The sequence below is a fragment of the Nanorana parkeri genome, unplaced genomic scaffold (genome assembly GCF_000935625.1).
Source record: "Nanorana parkeri isolate BGI_ZX_2015 unplaced genomic scaffold, ASM93562v1 scaffold1541, whole genome shotgun sequence".
NCBI lineage: Eukaryota > Metazoa > Chordata > Amphibia > Anura > Dicroglossidae > Nanorana > Nanorana parkeri.
Genome location: NW_017307809.1, coordinates 70,067 through 89,636, shown reverse-complemented (window position 1 = coordinate 89,636; position 19,570 = coordinate 70,067). Strand labels below are relative to the sequence as shown.

Here is a 19,570-nt window from a genome sequence, read left to right as displayed (position 1 = left end):
CACGGGAGCCAGGAAACCAGACCACACAGAAACGCAGGTAAAATACAGCTGTTTATTTAAAGGAACATAAATAAACATTCATCAGGGAGCAGCGAGGTCAGGAACAAGCCGGTCAAGTCCAATGTGGGTACATCTGCCGAGCCGGGATCACGTCCAAAGCGGGTAGTCGTCCAAGCCAGGGTCAAGTCCAAAGCGGGTAGTCGTCCAAGCCGGAACCGAGTCCAATGCGGGTACGTCTGCCAATGCGGGGAATCGAGAGCCAGAGGAAACGTCAGCCGGACCGGATCATACACAGGAACACACAAAGGAACTCAGATCGCCAGACATGCACCTTGGACCACAAACTTCGAGAGCCAGAGGAAACGTCAGCCGGACTGGATCATACACAGGAACACACAAAGGAACTCAGATCGCCAGAGATGCACCTTGGAGCACAAACGCAAGGGCAATGAACCTGAATCCTGAGCAGACTGATATAGTCAGGTGTTGCCACATCATCACTGTGCGACGCCCAGGCAGCAGGCAAGCAATGATGCAATCAGAGGATATAAAAGAGACTGCAGTCTGCACATGTCCAAAATGGCTGCCACCATGAGGACAAGGTAAGACCTTGACAGTACCCTCCCCTCAATGGCCCCTCCTCCGCGGAGCAACAAACGGTTTCTGAGGGAAGCGAGCATGGAAAGCGCGGAGAAGGGCGGGCGGGGGAAACCCAGGAGCGCTCCTCAGGACCATATCCTTTCCAGTGCACTAGGAATTGGACCCGACCGCGGAGCAGACGGGAGTCCAGGATACTGCTAATTTCATACTCCTCATGATTGCCCACGGGAATGGGACGAGGGCGAGGAAGTGAGGAGGTATAGCGATTGCAAACCAGAGGCTTCAAAAGCGACACGTGGAAGACATTGAAGATACGCATGCCAGGGGGAAGGTCAAGGGCATAGGCAACCGGGTTCACCCTACGGAGAATGCGAAAGGGTCCAACAAAACGGGGAGCCAATTTCGGAGCAGGCACCTTGAGGTTGAGATTACGAGTTGACAACCAAACCCTCTCCCCAACTTGGTACGAAGGAGCCGGCAGACGGTTCCGGTCTGCCTGGAGCTTCTGACGCTGAGCAGAGACCCGTAAAGACTTCTGAATCTGCCCCCAAGAGGAACGGAGGACACGAAGATGATCCTCCAGAGCCGGAATGTCCTGTGGCAAGAATGACTCAGGCAACACAGAGGGTTGGAACCCATGATTCGCCATGAACGTGTCATCCCTCTGGTAACAGGGACTTCAGCTGCAACTGCAGGAGTGGCAATGGGAGCAGCAGGAGGAACCACCGGCCCAGCAGCACCAGGAGGAACGTGTGCGGTGCGTGCAAGCAACGTCTGCAACGCCTGAGCGAACTGACCCAAAAGGTGATCTTGTTGATCGAGCCTGGAGATCAGCATAGGAAGCGTGGGAGTACCTGCATCGGAAGGATTCATGGCCCTTGTGTAATGTCACGGGAGCCAGGAAACCAGACCACACAGAAACGCAGGTAAAATACAGCTGTTTATTTAAAGGAACATAAATAAACATTCATCAGGGGGCAGCGAGGTCAGGAACAAGCCGGTCAAGTTCAATGTGGGTACATCTGCCGAGCCGGGATCACGTCCAAAGCGGGTAGTCGTCCAAGCCAGGGTAAAATCCAAAGCGGGTAGTCGTCCAAGCCGGAATCGAGTCCAATGCGGGTACGTCTGCCGATGCGGGGAATCGAGAGCCAGAGGAAACGTCAGCCGGACCGGATCATACACAGGAACACACAAAGGAACTCAGATCGCCAGAGATGCACCTTGGAGCACAAACGCAAGGGCAATGAACCTGAGTCCTGAGCAGACTGATATAGTCAGGTGTTGCCACATCATCACTGTGCGACGCCCAGGCAGCAGGCAAGCAATGATGCACTCAGAGGATATAAAAGAGACTGCAGTCTGCACATGTCCAAAATGGCTGCCACCATGAGGACAAGGTAAGACCTTGACACTATTGCAACATAATTTGCCTCCCCCTTATTGGTCAGTAGACTTCCTCCAACCCTCCCTCTTTCTTCTGAGTCCTTCTTCCCGCTTCTTATATCTCTCATCTCTATTCCCCTTTTTCTCTCCCCCGTTTCCAAACCTTCCCTTTTCTCCCGCCCGCCTCCCTCTTTCCTCTTTTCTAATTCTCCTACGCTTTTCTACTCCGTAATACTCCTTCTCCTCTGCTCCTACTAGTCTCTGCATCCAGTCCACTTATTCACCTCGAGCTCCCATGGCGTCATCGACTGTTTCCTCTCCTACCACTCCCCTTACTTGGAAGCTTTTATGCCAATGGTCTGAATGTCCCAGAGAAAAGGTCTCAATTTCTCCGAGCCTTTTCCCATCATAAAGCACAGGTAACCCTGCTGTGGGAAACACACTTTCGGAGCGATGCCATACCTAGACTCCACTCCCGGCAATACCCACTAGTATTTCACTCCACAAATGCAACCTCTAAAACGAAAGGGGTCTCATTTGTGTTCTCCTCTTGCGCTAACTTTCAATTAATTGACCAACTATCTGACCCCAAAGGCAGATACTTACTGCTCAAGGGTACACTTAATAACACCCCAGTGACTATTGTCAACATCTCCTGCCCCAATATACATCAGGTTCATTACTTCCGTAACATCTGCTCTCAGATCCGAGATTTTGCAGAAGGACTTCTCATTCTGGGGGGCGACTTCAATGTTCCCTTGAACCCTCTCCTTGACACATCATCTGGCAGTTCGTCAGTACCCTTTAGGGGCTTACGATCGATTAAAAAGCTTTTAACTTCTTTGAACCTTCACGATACTTGTGGATTCCTCCACCGTACTGTGAAAGACTTTACCTTCTTTTCCCATCCGCACTCGAGTTACTCCAGACTGGATTTTTTCTTTCTCTCCCAGTGAGACCTGCCTAACCTAGTGGGACCCACTATTGAACCCATGGTCCTTTCAGACCATGCGCCAATTACCATGACCATTACTTTCCCCACGCATGCAACTCACTCTGGCCTCTGGAAACTCAACCCCTCGGTCTTGGGGGAGGCCATCTACGTTTCCAAGATTAAAAATAAGCTCGCTGAATATTTCTCTCTCAATGCAGGCACCTGCTCCACTCCGTTGCTGCTATGGGAAGCCAACGAGAGTGTAATCAGGGGGGAACTCATCCGGGTGCAAGCCCACATCCACAGACAGCGAAAGACCCGATGCTCCTCCTTGCTCACACGTATTACCACCCTGGAGGAGCTCCACAAGTGCTCCCTGGCTCTGTCTCACTTAGCGGAACTGACACAGACTCGTTACGACCTTCTTCATCTCTTGCAGGAAGGAACGAGAAAGGCCTTTATGTCCCGCAGTAAACTTTTTTCCGAACATGGCAATAAAGCGGGTAAATTGTTGGCTCGGGCCTTGAAAAGACCTCCCGCACTATCTCCCATATCATCGGCGGGGACGGGACTAAACACTTGGATACACCGAGCATAGCGTCTCAATTCCGGAACTTTTACATGCACCTCTATAAGCTCGCCCCTTCTAATCCCTCGCCGTCCTCTCAAGAGGCTCGTTTCACCAACATTAAAAACTTTCTCTCCCAACATAGCCCCCCGCCCCTTCCTGAGGATGCAGTTGCAGACTTGGAAGCCTTGATAACGATACAAGAGGTGTTGAGCGCAGTTTCACAACTCAAACCCGTGAAGAGCCCAGGTCCAGATGGATTCACATCCCTATACTATAAGATCTTCTCTGAGACATTGGCCCCGTATTTTCTAGCGGAATTTGACCACCCCCTGAGGCGACCCCGTGATTCCCCTCATCTATTAGAAGCTCACATCACGGTTATACCGAAGCCCGGGAAGGATACCTCCCTGTGCGCTAATTATCACCCTATATCTTTGCTCAACGTTGATGTAAAACTACATGCAAAAATTATTCCTAATCGTCTCTTGCCTCTCCTCCCTGGCATAATGGATGGCCATCAGGCGGGGGGTTCATTCCCGGGAGAGAAGCCAGAGATAACAATTCTAAGGCAATCGGCCTCCACCATTGGCTCAGGAGTGGGGGACACGCCGGCTTACTTTTGTCCACGGATGCGGAGAAGGCATTCGACAGAGTGGCCTGGGATTACCTTTTTGCTTCTCTGCAACACTTGGGTTTTGGTTCACGCATGCTAGATAACCCTGCTATATCACAATCCAATCGCCAGGTTCCAAGTAATCGGTTCTCTGTCAGATTCCTTCCCCATCTGCAATGGTATGAGACAGGGATGCCCGCTGTCTGCTCTGCTTTTTGTGCTAGCACTGGAGCCCTTCCTTTGAAGAATCAGAATCGATCTAAACATTCACGGTTTTCCTACACCCGGCAAGGAATCCAAGGTGGCTGCTTTTGCAGACAACCTACTTTTCTTCCTGACCCAACCAAGAATCTCCCTCTCCAATATTCTTTGGGCATTCCAAGAATTTGCGTCGTTATCCTCATTTAAAATCAATCTCTCCAAATCCTCGGCACTTAAAATTTCCCTTCCAGACGAAACGGTACACTTCTGTCAATCCCACTTTCCATTTAGTTGGGCGGACATGGCCATTACATATCTCTGTATTAAAATCCCGACTTTTTTTGCATAATTTATACTCCCTCAATTATGTTTCCCACCTTTCCCAACTGAGACTTGATCTGAAGGAATAGAATAAACCACTTTACTCATGGTTTGGCAGAGCGGCTATCTTAAAGATGACTGCTCTTCCGCGGCTCCTATACCTGTTTCAGACTGTACCTATACACCTCCCCAAGGCCTTTTTCGCTTCAGTAATTGCAATGTTTCGTTCATTCCTTTGGAATAACGGATCTCCACGGATTAGCACCCAGATTCTCATCCGCTCCAAATGCTCAGGAAGTATTGGCCTTCCACACATACAACGATACTACTGGGCTTGTCAACTGATTCACATCGTAGATTGGTCGGTTCATGCCTCCTGCAAAGACTGGGTTCGTATAGAACAGCTCTTGTCGGACACCCCCATCGGCTCCTGGCCCTGGCTGCAACGACCCCATCTCCCGACCCAGGTGTTAACTCACCCAACAATCGGTGACTCCTTGCGCATCTTTGCTACCTCCTTGCGCATCTTTGCTCTTACGCCAGTCCGCCTGAACCCAGCCTTCCCCCCTGGCCTTCATATATACTTCTTGGGCCGTTTGTCCCCCGACACTTCTCCAACTGCTCACTTGTTCTTTGATCGACAGGGTGCATTCTGAACCCACGCAGACCCGAATGCCATGTGCCCCTCTTCTTCCATACCACTGTGGTCATACCTACAAATCCGCCATTTCCTCAACTCCCATATGCACAGAGGTGCCTTTTCTCGCTTTTTAACTCCATTTGAGAAGTTATGCACCTCCACTCAGAGACTAACGCATACAATATCAGCGATTTATTCCCTTCTGAACTATTCCTCTACCCTCCCACTGACGTCCTCCACGAGGGCGTGGGAATGCGATTTATCCACTACTTTCTCAACACAGGAATGGGAACACATGGATTCCTTACTATCCAGGAGACTAACTACAAACTTCGCTCGAGCTGGTACAAGACCCCAGCCTTACTCCATCGTATTTATCCGGATGCCCCTGACACGTGTTGGAGATGCAACCAGGAGGTAGGCACACTCCTCCATATCTGGTGGTCATGCCCACTGATCTCCCCTTTCTGGACAGAAGTCCATGCCCTGCTTAGAACCATAACTGATGTCTCGTTGGAATTCTCCCCAGCCAGCCTCTTATTATATCATTTTGATGAAACACTCCACATCTCAAAAAAATCCCTCCTAATCCATCTGCTGAACGCGGCGAAAACTGTGATTCCTAGACATTGGAAATCACCATATCCACCAACAATCCGGGAGTGGCTCTCTCGGGTGGATGCAGTACCAACCATAGAGGAACTTATCTATTCTAGCAGAGATGACATGTCCAGATACCTCAAAACATGGACGATGTGGCATCTATTCAGGGACTCAGAAACGCATGATGCTCCCCAGCGGTGACTAAACTCTTCCTCTCCCTTCTCGGTACTCTTATCCCCCTTTTTTCTCCTTCTGGGAGACTGGACGGGACCCTCTCCCCTTCTTTCCTTCTCGACTCCCACATCCCGTAGCCCCCTCTCTTTCCCTTCTTTATCTCTTCTCTCCCCTCTATTGCTTACTACTCCCTTCCTTCCACTCTATTGCCCCAAATCTTTCCTTTTTCGTTCTTCCTCCCTTCTTCCCTTTTGACACCACTATACCCTCTAGTAAGGTTGCCTTTCCTGATACCCGTGCAAGACTCCACACTACATAGTGTTCTTTGGGTAAGGCCCTCCCCGTTCTACACCCTCCCTCCAATATGCAGGGGCTATGATAACTTTGCAGCATTATTGAGACCTGTTAGTTCTTTTATCCGACCCAACTATGGCATATAGTACTTGTTATGTATTGTTCTGTTACATGGGTCGATACGAAGCCGTTTTCATCACCATAGTCTCTTTCAATTATGCCCCGACTTCCTTTATTGTACTCCCTTTGTTACACTCCTTTGTTGTACGGTTTTGGATATCTTATGGCTGTTCATGAGTATCTGTCCAATGCCGATATACTTGCTATTGTTCAATTTCAAACAATAAAAATGTACTTGTGAAAAAAAAATTAGGTCAGCTGTCTACCTGAATATACTGAATGACCAGGTTTTTCCATCAATGGATTCTTTTCTGCCTTGATGACACGGGCATCTTCCAAGATGACAAAGCCAGGATTCATTGGGCTCAAATTGTGAAAGAGTGGTTCAGGGAGAATGAGACATCATTTTCAAACATGTATTGGCCACCACAGAGTCCAGACCTTAACCCCATTGAGAATCTTTGAAAGGTGCTGGAGAATAATTTAGTGGTCTGATTCTCCCATCATCACTACAAGATTCTGGTAAAAAATTAATGCAACTTTGAAAGGAAACAAATGTGACTTTGCATAAGCGTATCTAAACAATGCCACGGGGAATTCTGTAAACAAAGCTAAGGTGGTTTAACAAAATATTAGATTTTGTGACTTTTTTTGGCCTGGCAGTGTATACATAAAGGCATGAGTATAAAAATGGGGTTTATGTATAAGGTATTATGATTAACCACTTGCTGTCCGGGGCATTTTCTAACTATTTGCACACACATGATAAAATATAAATTTTTGGCTAGAAAACAGCTTCAAACCCCCAAACAATGATATATTTTCTGAAAGCAGAGGCCCTGTAGAATAAACAAATGCTAGTTGCCATTTTATATGTCGCACGGTCTTTGCGCAAATGTTTATCAAACCAGTATTTGTAGGAAAAAATTTACTAAATTAAAATTTAAAATATGAAAGACGGGGTCACGCTGGGTAAATAGATACCAAACATGTCAAGCCTTAAAATTGCGTCCGCCGTGAAGCTGCAAAAAAAGTCAATACCCCAAATTTCCCATAGGGAACATTTTAAACGCTTTTACCGCTCATCAGTTTAGTGCTAACAGTGATTGATGGCACTAGAATTATTGCTCTCATTTGACTGTAGATCGTCAAATCATCGCTGATATGGTGCTGACACTGTCCTTCCTTCTGGAGGGTGGCTACTTTTGTTCCCCATGGTCTCTGTGTAAGATTTAAAGTACCCACTGCCCCAAGCTTGCTTCCATGATGGACTATAATTTCACGTTTAATTTATTAATTTGTGTTGAGATTGTAGTCCATCATTTAGCCCCCTCTAACTCTACTGCCCTAGGCACTGGCCGACAAGCACGTTTTGGTAAATACTGCCATGACCACTTACAGCGGCACTCACAAATGCCTGACCACTTACAGCTCTAAACTCAGCCAAGGCACAGCTGGGCTTCTATGTGGGTCTTACATCCTGATACTGAGCCAACATTTTTCTCTGACAAGAAGAAAATACGACTAAATAGCAGCACACACTCTTATCCATGCATTCTTTAAGTGTACAGAATCAGATTATAATAAATGCCTACTACTGACTTGGCCTGTGTGGTTTATAAACACTGTGAGTCATACTGATAAAACATTTATTGACCCGTTGGCTGGTAAATGTCTCATAGTACATTTGCTGACCAAACACTCTTCAGTCAGATTATAATTAAACTGTGTCTGGTGTATGTGACAGATATTATATCAGCAGTAGGCAGTAAAAAAAACATAATTTATTTGGATAGCAAATGTGCAGGGCAGCAGCTCTCCATAGTGCTGAAAATATGTTTTTACTCAATCACAGGGCAGTTCAGTGCCAAACAGATGAGTATCAGTGGATATAGGGGACCCTTCTTACAAGAAAACCGCAGTCCATATATTATCAAACAAAACAAAATGTAAAAAACCCATACATACCCACAACATAACCACGCAAACATAACATAAAAACATACATGCCTGAATCCTTTAATACTCATAGGTCATTAAAGCCTAGATGCCCAAGTCAAATTTAGTAGTGTTAATATGTATCACTTAATTTGAATACAACTTTATGACTAATTTGCCCACCAAAATAATTTTTACCTTTTGTTGAAATATTTAACCTCTTCAGGGCAGCGGCGCTGTCCTCAAGTGGTTATAGCAAGATCACGGCATCTGCTTCAGCCAGCGATGGCTGTCACATACAAGTGTTCAAACAGCTATACTGTAGAGCCACCCAATCGCTTGCATGTAGTTGGGGAGTGCGTGCCCCCTGGCGCCGTCGCTGTCACTATCCAGGGCTCCGTTGTCTCCCGTGCAGGCCCGAGACCGGCACAGTGGGTCTCTGCTCCTGCATCAGAGAGAGGTCAGCACACTTCCAGGGACTTACTAGCCCCCTGTGCGATAGCAATAAAGTTAAGTGTAAGAAGGTTTAAAAAGTTAAAGTCACATAAAAAAAAAAAACACACAAAAGAGTAAAAAAAACTCACAAAGCAGCCACTGCTCATATTACTTGTCTTGTGGTCACAAAGCCCCATCCCTCTTGTGGATGCAGGCAAGAAAGCATGCTGCAGCTCAGTACCGGTTCTCACAGAGACAATTGCTGCACAAACAACTGGTATCACAAGCTGGACAATTTTTGTTCTCGAAGTCAAAACATGCTGTAAACAAACACAGGCTCCTCCAACTCTAACATGTTTCACCAAACGGCTTATTTATAGAGAAAAAGTCCCCCATTCCCGAGTACACGCACATACAAATGGAAACACGCATTGGATGTGCCTACATGTGAAAACGATGATTGCGCCACACGTTACATATCACTGTAAACGTCAGAGTGAAAACAATAATACTAGGGCTATAAATCACTGTTAACACTCAAATGATAAAAAATAAAAGCTTTTATAGCATCCTCTATGGGCAATTCTGGGTAGTTTTTTGCAATTTCACAAGAACATTTTAAGACCATGTTTGGTATCTATTTACCCAACATGACCCCATCTTTTATATTTTACCAAAAATTAGGTATTATATACTGTTTGTGTGCAATAAAATCCAATTTAATGTATTTTATCCTAAAAATATTGGTTTGATAAAAATGTGCGCAAATGTCGTGCAACATAAAGAATTGCAACTAGCATTTTTTTCATTCTACATAGCCTCTACTTTCAAAAATATATATAAATGTTTGGGGGTTTTAAGCTATTTTCTAGCCAAAAATTCAGATTGTATCATATCAGAATTAAGAAACTACTCTGGGGGGAAGTGGTTCATTTTACACTGACATGATCATGACATGATCAGGACACTGATCAATGTAAAGTCAGCACATGTTCTAATATACAGGTGAAACTCGAATAATTAGAATATCGTGCAAAAGTAATTGCAGTAAGTGCTGCAAAAGGGGCCCAAACCAAGTACTTTTCAGAGGTCCGATATTGTTCTATGTACAATCCTTGTTTTATTGATTGCATGTAATAATCTACTTTTTTGAGGTTGTGGATTTGGGATTCTTGGGGTTTTCATGAGCTGTAAGCCATAATCATTACAATTATGACAAATCACGGCTTGAATTATCTTGCTTTGCATGTAATGAGTCTATCTCATATATTAGTTTCACCTTTTAAGTTGCATTAGTGAAATAAATGAACTTTGTACGATATTCTAATTATTCGAGTTTCACCTGTACAGATTGTGGGAGGGAAGGGGTTACAGGCAAACAATATAAGCACCATATTGTATTACACGTATTGGGTATCCCAACATACTGTAGAGGTTTAGGAATAATTTTAGAAGCATCATTTTAGTATAACACTAAATAGATAAAGTATTAAAGGCTATAATGTACAAATTGCTTTTTCCAGTTCGAGGCACCTTTGATTTAACTGAAAATGTGCAATTTTATATTTGCATATACCTATTATTTATTACCATGATGCAGGGGATTTTGGAGACTTTGATGCTTCTGCATGCTTTAATGTATTGTATTTTTTATCAATGACATAGTTTTAATAAACATTTGGACAACTCTCATGGGTCTACAAAATCAACACCATTATTTCTATAGGTACTGTGCTTTCATAAAATAAGTGGTATGGAGGGATTAGAATCTTTCAAGGCTGCAAAATATTTGTAAAACCTAGCGAACTCATCATGGCCACCTGAGGAAGAGAGATTCTTAAAGACTCAAGGCCCACTGGGGAGCTGTCTCTGACTGCTACAGTCTACTATTACTGGCTAAATATACATATCTGATCCAAATGTGGGAAATGATGGATTTATACCAACCTGAGAATGGCAAACACCTCCCTAAAGTAAGTCACATATATTAAGATCAGTGCTCACAGATCCTCACTGGATTTTAGTGGTTCTTATTGGCTTGACAACCTGAGGAAGAGATTCTTAAAGCCTCAAGGAATGCTGGGGACCTGTCCCTGTCTATTACTGTTTATTGCATGTTTTAGGGAACTTTACAGAGAAAATAACAGTTTCCAGCAGATCAGTTTTCAAAGAAGTTTACAAGGTCAGCAGGCTTATTTTAACACATTCATAAAACTGATCTTTAAAACAGCCAAGTTAAATGTGGCACATTTATTTTCTAAAGAGAGTATGCAATACTTAAAAAGAAATCACTAGGGGAACTCTTTAACTGAAGGAATAACTTTTCTGCTGACCTAAAGAAACCCGCATTCAGTTCAAACATCCAATCAGATTAAAGTGAATCTGTCACAGTGAGATAAGATCAAAGGGTTGTAGAGAGGGCTGAGACATTGCAGAAATCCCTTATACTTTGTGATTTGTTCTGTCTTTGCCAAAAATTAGCAGCAGAGAAATCTATATAGAGTCTGTATAGAGCTGGAGCTCTTCACACAGCTCTGTGCCAGGACATTGCACATAATCTCTCAATTTGGCTACACCCAGACTCAGTAACCTAGCAAAAACATGTGAAGCGGGAACCCTAATGGTTTTTGGTCAGTTCTATTTATTTTTTTTCATTTGTACAGATATGTTTGTCCTTTTAAGAGAAATGTATGCCTTGAGCATTATATAAAAAAATATGACTGATCAGCCATAACATTATGAGCACTAAAAGGTGAAGTGAACAACATTGATTATCTCGTAACAATGGCATCTGGAAGTGGGTGGGATATATTTGACAGCATGTGCACATTTTGTACCTGAATTTGATGTTTTGGAAGTAGAAAAAATGGGCAAGTATAAGGATTCAAGTGATTTTGACAATGGCCAAATTTTGATGGCTACATGATTGGGTCAGAGCAACTTCAAAACTGCAGCTCTTGTGGGGTGTTCCCGGTCTGCACAGGTCAGGATCTACCAAAAGTGGCCCGAGGAAAGGAAACTGGTGGACCAGTGACAGGGTCATTGGTGGCCAAGTCTCACTGATGCACGTTGGAAGCAAAGGCTGGCCTGCATAGTCCAATCCAGTAGTAGAAAATAGTAAGTCACTCTGCACTCCTCACAGCGCTCCCGGGCCAAGTACTTGTAGTGGTGTTTGCGGTGACAATCACGGATGGCACTGTACAAAACAAACAGTGGAAAGCAGAAACCACCAGCACTAGTGCTGGTGATTTCTGCTTTCCACGATCCAGTAGTAGAGCTACTGTAGCTCAAATTTCTGAAAAAATGAATGCTGGTTCTGATAGAAAGGAGTCTGAACACACAGTGCATTGCAGTTTGTTGCATATAGGGCCACGTTGCCATGGACTGATCAGGGTGCCCATGCTGACCAGTGTCCACCGCCATAAGCTCCTACAATGGGCACATAAGCATCAGAACTGGACCGCAGAGCAATGGAAGCAGGTGTCCTGGTCTTATGAATCATGTTTTTTTTTACATCATGTGGATGATCGGGTACGTGTGTGTCACTTACCTGGGAAAGAGATGGCACCAGGATACACTGCGAAAAAAAGGCAATCTGATGGAGGAAAGGTGATGCTTTGGGCAATGTTCTGCTGGGAAATCATGGGTACTTTGACACATACTACCTACCTAAACATTGTTACTGACCGAATACACACCTTCATGGAAATAGTTTTTGCTGATGGCAGTAGCCTCTTTCAGTGAGATAATGCCCCCTGCCACACTGCAAAAGAATAGTTTGAGGAACACAGCAGATCTCCAGATCTCAATCTAATTAAGCATCTATGGGATTTGCTGGAAAAACAAGTCTATGGAGGCCCCACCTCACAACTTACAGGACTCCCACAGTCTGAATGAGCTCTGATGTACTAAGGCTTCAAAAGGCTGATACCAAATTTATTTCAGGTACTTACCCTGCTCAAATACATTTAAGGGTGCATTCATGATTACAAAGCTGCATTATTTGTGTGTTTTACATTTCCTGGCGTTCAGCATTTAGGAGATGTAATAGATGCATTCTATGTAGGAGAAGCAGACAACCCCTGGTGACATGTATCAGACGTATTGTCATTGTTAACCTAAAAGCTATGTTAACATTGTTTCTGGAATGGTAAAACAAAAAGCGATAGAAAAAGTTTCCCATGTGTCCAGGTCATGGTATAGCTGGTAGAATTACTCACATTCAGCTGGACTTGTTCTGTCATGTTGAAGTTGTTCGACACTCATCCAAATGGCTTCATTAGAACTTAAGAAGCCACTTAGATGAGTGGAAAAATTACAGAACATGTCCAGTTGACTTTACTATCTACTGATAACTGAGCGTTAGAATACTTTTCTTTCCTGTGGAAATGGGCAGTCCAGCTGGATTTTGGGAGGTTTTTGGGAGGTTCGATGGTAGTCCAGAGCATTAGATGTAAAGGCACCTCTGGGAACTTTAATTGGTGCCAAGCTGCTTTGTCATCAAAATAAAAGGTACCGTGAGGAGGCTGTACAGCATTCGTATATATTTGTAGATCTATGTAATTAAGACCTCTGATTTTCAGCTATAAATAGGCAGAACCTCTTTTGCTGATAGGTAGGCTGTATGTCTGGGAATATGTTTAAAAGATTAATATAAAAGTTGAATATATTGCAGATTACCAGTCCTTGGTTGTCATGAATGAATTTGTTCTCTTTCAGGCATTTTACATTTATTTTCACCAAGCAATGATTACAGAAACACACTTCCTGTCCTAGGGTGACAACATATACTGTATCTATAGAGAAGCAGTGTTGTCACCCTATAACAGGAAATGTGTTTGCACCACAGAACAGCTCACCTTCTCCCTATCTCCATAACAGAGAAGAGAGGTGTCCTGTAGTTCACAGAAGTATAGTGAACTTGTCATGGCTGATAACTATATTTGAGTTTTAAGTGCAGCACTGTTATCTTACTATAGGAAATTAAGTGCTCACTGGATTTTTGGCAAAACAACAGTTATTTTTTGTACTCGCAGTGTTTTTAAGGATATGTGGAAATGTGCATGAAATGCAGAGATGTGCTGAATTTGTCTTTTTCTCCCATACATTCTAGATACAATTATGTACAGTCTTTTTCAATGTCTTTAGACAAGCATATAACAGAGATATATTTAATTCCAAACAGCCTTTCTCAACTGGTGTACCCCGACACCCTGGGGTGTCATTTGGCTTCGTCAGAGGCGGCGTCAAGTTTTCACACAGTATTATGTGTTTCTGTGGTGCAGGAGGACCAGCCGCCAGTGCCATATGAATGCATGATGCTAATCTAGGGGGCTGGGGGTGGCATCTAGGACCACCCACAGCATTCAGAAGAGGATAAAAAGTTAATCTCCCAGCCCTTGCCATGCTGCGGCAGCTGCACTGTGGTGTAGAATATAAGGTAGAACCATTAAGGAGGGCCTGAGGACTCTGCTGTGAAGGGTGGACAAAGGACTTTGATGTGAAGGAGGTTCCTGATGTGAATGGGAGCTATGATATGAAACATGCTCCTGATATAAAGGGGGTTTCTGATGTGAATGGGGGGGTTCCTGGTGTGAAGGGGGGCTGCTGATGTGAAGGGGGAAACCCCACTTTTTTTGTTTTTCATAAAAAACATACTTTCAAGTGCCCCGAAAGCAATATGTATTTTGGTGGGGACCATACATCACTTTTTACATTTACCTTTGTTACATTTAAGATTGGGGTTCCTGTTCCTCAAGATTTTGTATACTTTTAAAGGGTGCAATGACTTGAAAAAAGGTTAAAAAATGTTGATTTAATATTATCCTACCAAAATGTGTTGATATTGAAAAAAAAACCATTTCTATGTATAAGTTGTAATATATATGTGTAAGGGGGTATTTGCTCATTACACAATCAGGCCAGGTGCACACTTAGGCGATCTCGGGATGCACGTTGCCGTGTGGCCCCATTGATTTTAATGGGGTTATATCTGCGCGGCAATCGCTAAAAAAAGGTACATGTACCTTTTTTCTCGACACGCACCGCACTTTTTTTGTGTGTGCGCAATCTGCCTGGAGCGACTGGGGTGCTATCAAAAAAACGTGCGGTTTCAGGCATGATTGCCATGCAGTCACGGATCACCCAAGTGTGAACCAGGCCTCAGGCTTTGCTTTCTACTTATCAGTGTTACACAATAATAGTGAATAACTATAAACGATAACCCCCCTGTGAAAAAAAATTGGAAGCCCAACAGATCCAGCAAATGGTGCATTCTAAGTATTGTTGTACAGTTTCTTCTTTCTTTTCTTCTGTACCACTATATTGAACTTCCACGTTAATTAATTTGTGTTGCTTTATAGGCAGAACAAACTTAATTTGTAATTATTTTGCATTGCGAGGCAGACAATAGATCTTGCAACAAAGAACTGAACTAGATGACGTTCAGGATAACTGCATAAACATGAAATGCTATGCAACAAGAATGCTTTCAGCCTTAACAGAAACTTTAAGCCAAACCATAAAATGACAACTTGACTGAGATGATGTTTCCATCATACAAGATATAGAAAGGTCTTTATCACAAACATATATTGTAAGTAGCCATTATGCAAAAGGGATCAACAGAGAATAGTTAGGTACATACTAGTTAATGCAATACAATTCTTGTCATATAGAGTTTTGATCCTTAACCATGTTATCCTGCCATGCACTGTGGTTCCTCCAGCTGTTCCCTACATCACTAATATATCTTGTAGTAACGTAGGGGCAAATGAGAGGAACCACACTCCATAATGTAGTTAGCAATAGGATTGCTTTAAATTCCATGTTATGGGGAAGACACAACAAGAAACAAAAGTTAGGGTAGGGGGTGGGCATAACGAGGAAAAGTACACTACTGGGAACACATACACTTCTTGAAAGGTGATGTAACCATCCAAGTTAAAAGATAAGCATTCTGATAAACAGCAGGAAAGTAAATTAAGTTAACTATATAACAAACAAAGCATCACGATACCAGAGGGAGATTTAAGTGTTCAACCAGCAGGCTTGGATTTCACAAATTTCATAATCTTCTTTATTAGCCCCTATTCAGAAGGATGGTCCAAGCAGGTCCACCTGTAAGTTTTTCAGGCAGATCTGATTGGAAGCCCAATGTTAATCTATGGGTAACGAATCTAAACAGACATGCGGCCGTTTACATCCGATTTCCCACAACTCTGTCCAAGTCCAGAAAACCACATGGAATGGAGTTCTGTTTTGGCAGACCTGATAGTGATGGATTGGAAGTAATCTGAAGTAAATAGGCACATGTCTGCTTACATCCGACTCCGTATAGACCTATAGTGGGTCCATACAGCTCAATTGTTTCCTCCTCTGCAAGATGGAGGAAAACACTGAACAGACACAGATGTTATAACAGTAGCATCTGTTCCATAATGCTCTGATCAGCAGGGAATCTGTGCATGAATCCCCTGGTAATCAGAATAAAAGGCACCCATGTGAAAGGGGTCTTAAAGGTTATTTCTGTAAATTTGTGATAATGTGATACCCAGAGCAGCCGCTCCAATTAGGGGCAGTTACCTTCTTCCAGAATTTATGGATAAGACTCATGGCCGTGTTGAACACAAATGGAATTAAGGGCTTCTTGTACTGACCAATAGGGTACCATAAACCCAGAAAGTTAGAGCTAGTGTGTTATTTTTCTATTAAGTGCCTAGGAAGGGTAGATGTCACATAAGTAAGTAATATACGTGAGTGCAATTACATTAGTCAGTACTTTAGTAACATATTATTACAAGTATTGACATATGATTTAAATACATTTATAACATTAAAATTAGGGATGTCCCGATACCGATGCTAGCATCGGAATCGGGCCCGATACAGGGCATTTTGACAAGTACTCGTACTTGTCAAAATGCCCCGAAGCCTAGCGCCGAAGCTTGCGCTATGTTTTTTTTTCTAATTTAGGTGGCCGGAGACTGCCAGATAACCCCGCTCGGAGCGCCCCCCAACCGGAGCAGCAGTGACGCGACGCTCGGCGAGGTAAGTAAGAAGAAAAAATAAACCCCCCGCAGCGGCCAGTCAGGAGCAGAGGGAGCAGGGATGAGTCAGCGGCGCGCTGGTCAGGCGAGAGGAGCTCCAGGTGGGGTTCTAATTTAGCTGGCAGGCACCTCTAAGTCAGCTAAATTAGGACCCCACGTGGAGCTCCTCCCACTGGACCAGCGCTGCCGCTGACTCGTCCCTGCTCTCTCCGGCACAGTCACACAGTGAGTGAGGACAGATTTGGGGTGCTGGCTGTAAATCTATTGCTATAGTGTACTGGACGTGTGTAATGTATATGTAGTACATATATACAGCACACACCTCCACTACACTCCAGCAATAGAGTTACAATTCTCCCCTGCTAACATGAATAGGTTAAACCATGATCCATAGTACATAACATGTAGTTATATGAGCTGTGTTACTAATAAGAGTTGTTTCTTTGATCTTGGTAATTCACTAACTGTTTTGGGAAGAGGCGCACAAATATGCTTCAGCATTTCACATTCTGTTCAAAAAAACTTAGGTCCAGTGTTTGAAAACTGGAATAAAAAGTGAAAATGTTGACTGCAAAAAATCCTGTTTCACTTTTTACTGTACTGAAAATAAAACAAGAAATCTTGCAATATCTCTTCTTTTCTCAGTGGAGGTATGTCTGGGAAGGTTCTCATTTATTCAGGTCATGTTATCAATAAGGGCTCATTCACACAGCCGCAGAGGGATGTACACCGTGAGGAATATCCATCCTGCAGGGCAAATACATAAACAAATGGAGTTCCCAAATCAGATTACTAAGGGAGTGCAGCGAACTGATATGCAGATATGTCTTGGGGTGAACCTGAAGCCCTAAGTAGTTAGCCTTTCGCTGAACCTTATTTTAGGCCCAGTGATGTCATCACTAGGTCTCCTTACTTTTTTTGCAATGCAGGCAGACCATGGCTGGTGGGAGCGGGGTGCTGTATATAGTTTCCTGAAAACATTACCCTGCCTCAGTACTCCTCTGAAAAGTACTGAAGCAAGCAGTGGGCTGTCTCTCAGAAGGATCAGTCTGGAGGAATGGCCTTTTGTAGGCTGCTGCATTTGCATGTGGACCATTCTAGGTCATCCTCACCTGTGGTACTGAACCTCTATGATTTCAGGAACTGAAATGAAAAAAGGGACAGGCCAGGGACAGTCAGGCTGGGGAGGAAAGAGCTAGATATTACTGGTCATCCTCTAGCCCGGAAATAAGGTGGGCTATATGTGAGTTGCTGCAGCAATTAATGCACATTGCAAGACGCTAACAGTGTGCAGTAATATTTCAGTACCAGCCAGGAGTCCATACTACTGAAGGTAAGGCTGGAGTTTGGCTTCAGTTCACTTGTTATACTGCTCTGGGATCCTTTGTCCAATTGTCATTAGTAACACTATCTTCTTAGTGTTGGTATGCTCTCCCAGTGTGGCATTTGCCATGGTGCTCCGGTTGTACTTGTGAGTATGTTTGTATACTGTTACAGTTGGTGGATCATTAGATTAGTAATCCTTCTTAACGAAAGAACTCATGGTTCTTTTTACCCTGTAACGCACTGTGAAACATGATGGTGCCTTGTAAATGAATAAAAGAAATCTTAGCACAGACAAGCCTCCAGCTAGTAAGCTGGTGACTTTAAAAGTGCCCATTTGACATCCGGATCATGGCTGGGACAAAATGTAACAACATGACACAACAATCAGCATAAAGTTTTCAAACATCCCTAGTAATATAATAGAGAACAGTAAGGGTTGTGTGCCACAAATCTACAAGCCTGTATACATTTTCAGGGAACTACTAAAAAGAATGTGCAGCATAATATAGTTATTATGTCAGAGCCATGTTACTCACCCATTATCACTTTCTCACAGCCAGTTCTTGTTTAATTCAGTACAGCCGCAATGTCAGTTGGTTTTGTTCCTCTTCAGAAGTCTCCCTTTGTCACTTTTCTCTTCTGTTGGAATATTCTATACCTGTATTTTCTTCCAGATCACAAAAGCCTTATGTGAAAGTCTGCATTGTCTTGGAAAAGAACTCATACAGATGAGCCCAGCCTTCCAGCACTGCAACAACTAGCAATGGAGTTGAATGGTGTTTCTCTTCTAGCAAATGATTCCCAGGAAGTGGCTGTCAGCTTGAAATCTTTAGAGCAGAAACATCCAGAGGGGGGAGGTCTACCGTGTGTAGTTAGAATCACTAGTTTGTTCTATATAAACACCCTCATTGATGGTTAATGGTGGAAAAATCTGATACGTCTGATTATCAGGTCTCATAATGGCCTGGAACTGTCAAAGAAATCATTTGATTTATTCCAAACTAGTCCCATTTTGACGAAGGCTGAAAGAATCAGGGATGGGGTTCAGTGCAGCCCTTTTTATATTGAAAGGCTAATAGGTACAGTACAGGAAACATCTGGAGACGATAGACGCACCATGATAGTTATATGTTTTTGGTATTAGTACGACTAAAAACCGTGCACCTGAATTTCAACCTGATGTAAAAAAACAACTTGTTAGGCCTCTTTCACATCCCATTGAAGTTGTGTGGGCAACCATGCCCAAAACGCTACCCATAATGTTCTTTCCAGTGCCACAGCATCACCCTTACCCTTTCATCCATATCAGTACACATTTGTGGAGCAATTGCTTGCACTGCCCTAGCACTTGGCAGGAGAAGAAACACCC

The 19,570-nt window shown here is 43.6% G+C and overlaps 1 protein-coding gene across 1 annotated transcript in view; it reads right to left on the bottom strand.

Annotated features, from left to right (window-relative positions):
- The window catches only part of GPM6A (glycoprotein M6A), a 200,626-nt gene extending 181,662 nt beyond the window's left edge, over positions 1 to 18,964 (bottom strand). The window contains exon 1 of the mRNA XM_018570487.1: positions 18,738 to 18,964. Coding sequence (XP_018425989.1) covers positions 18,738 to 18,741 — 4 coding nt within the window. The 5' untranslated portion in view covers positions 18,742 to 18,964. The remainder of the gene's footprint in view (positions 1 to 18,737) is intronic.
- Between the last annotated feature and the right edge of the window lie 606 nt (positions 18,965 to 19,570).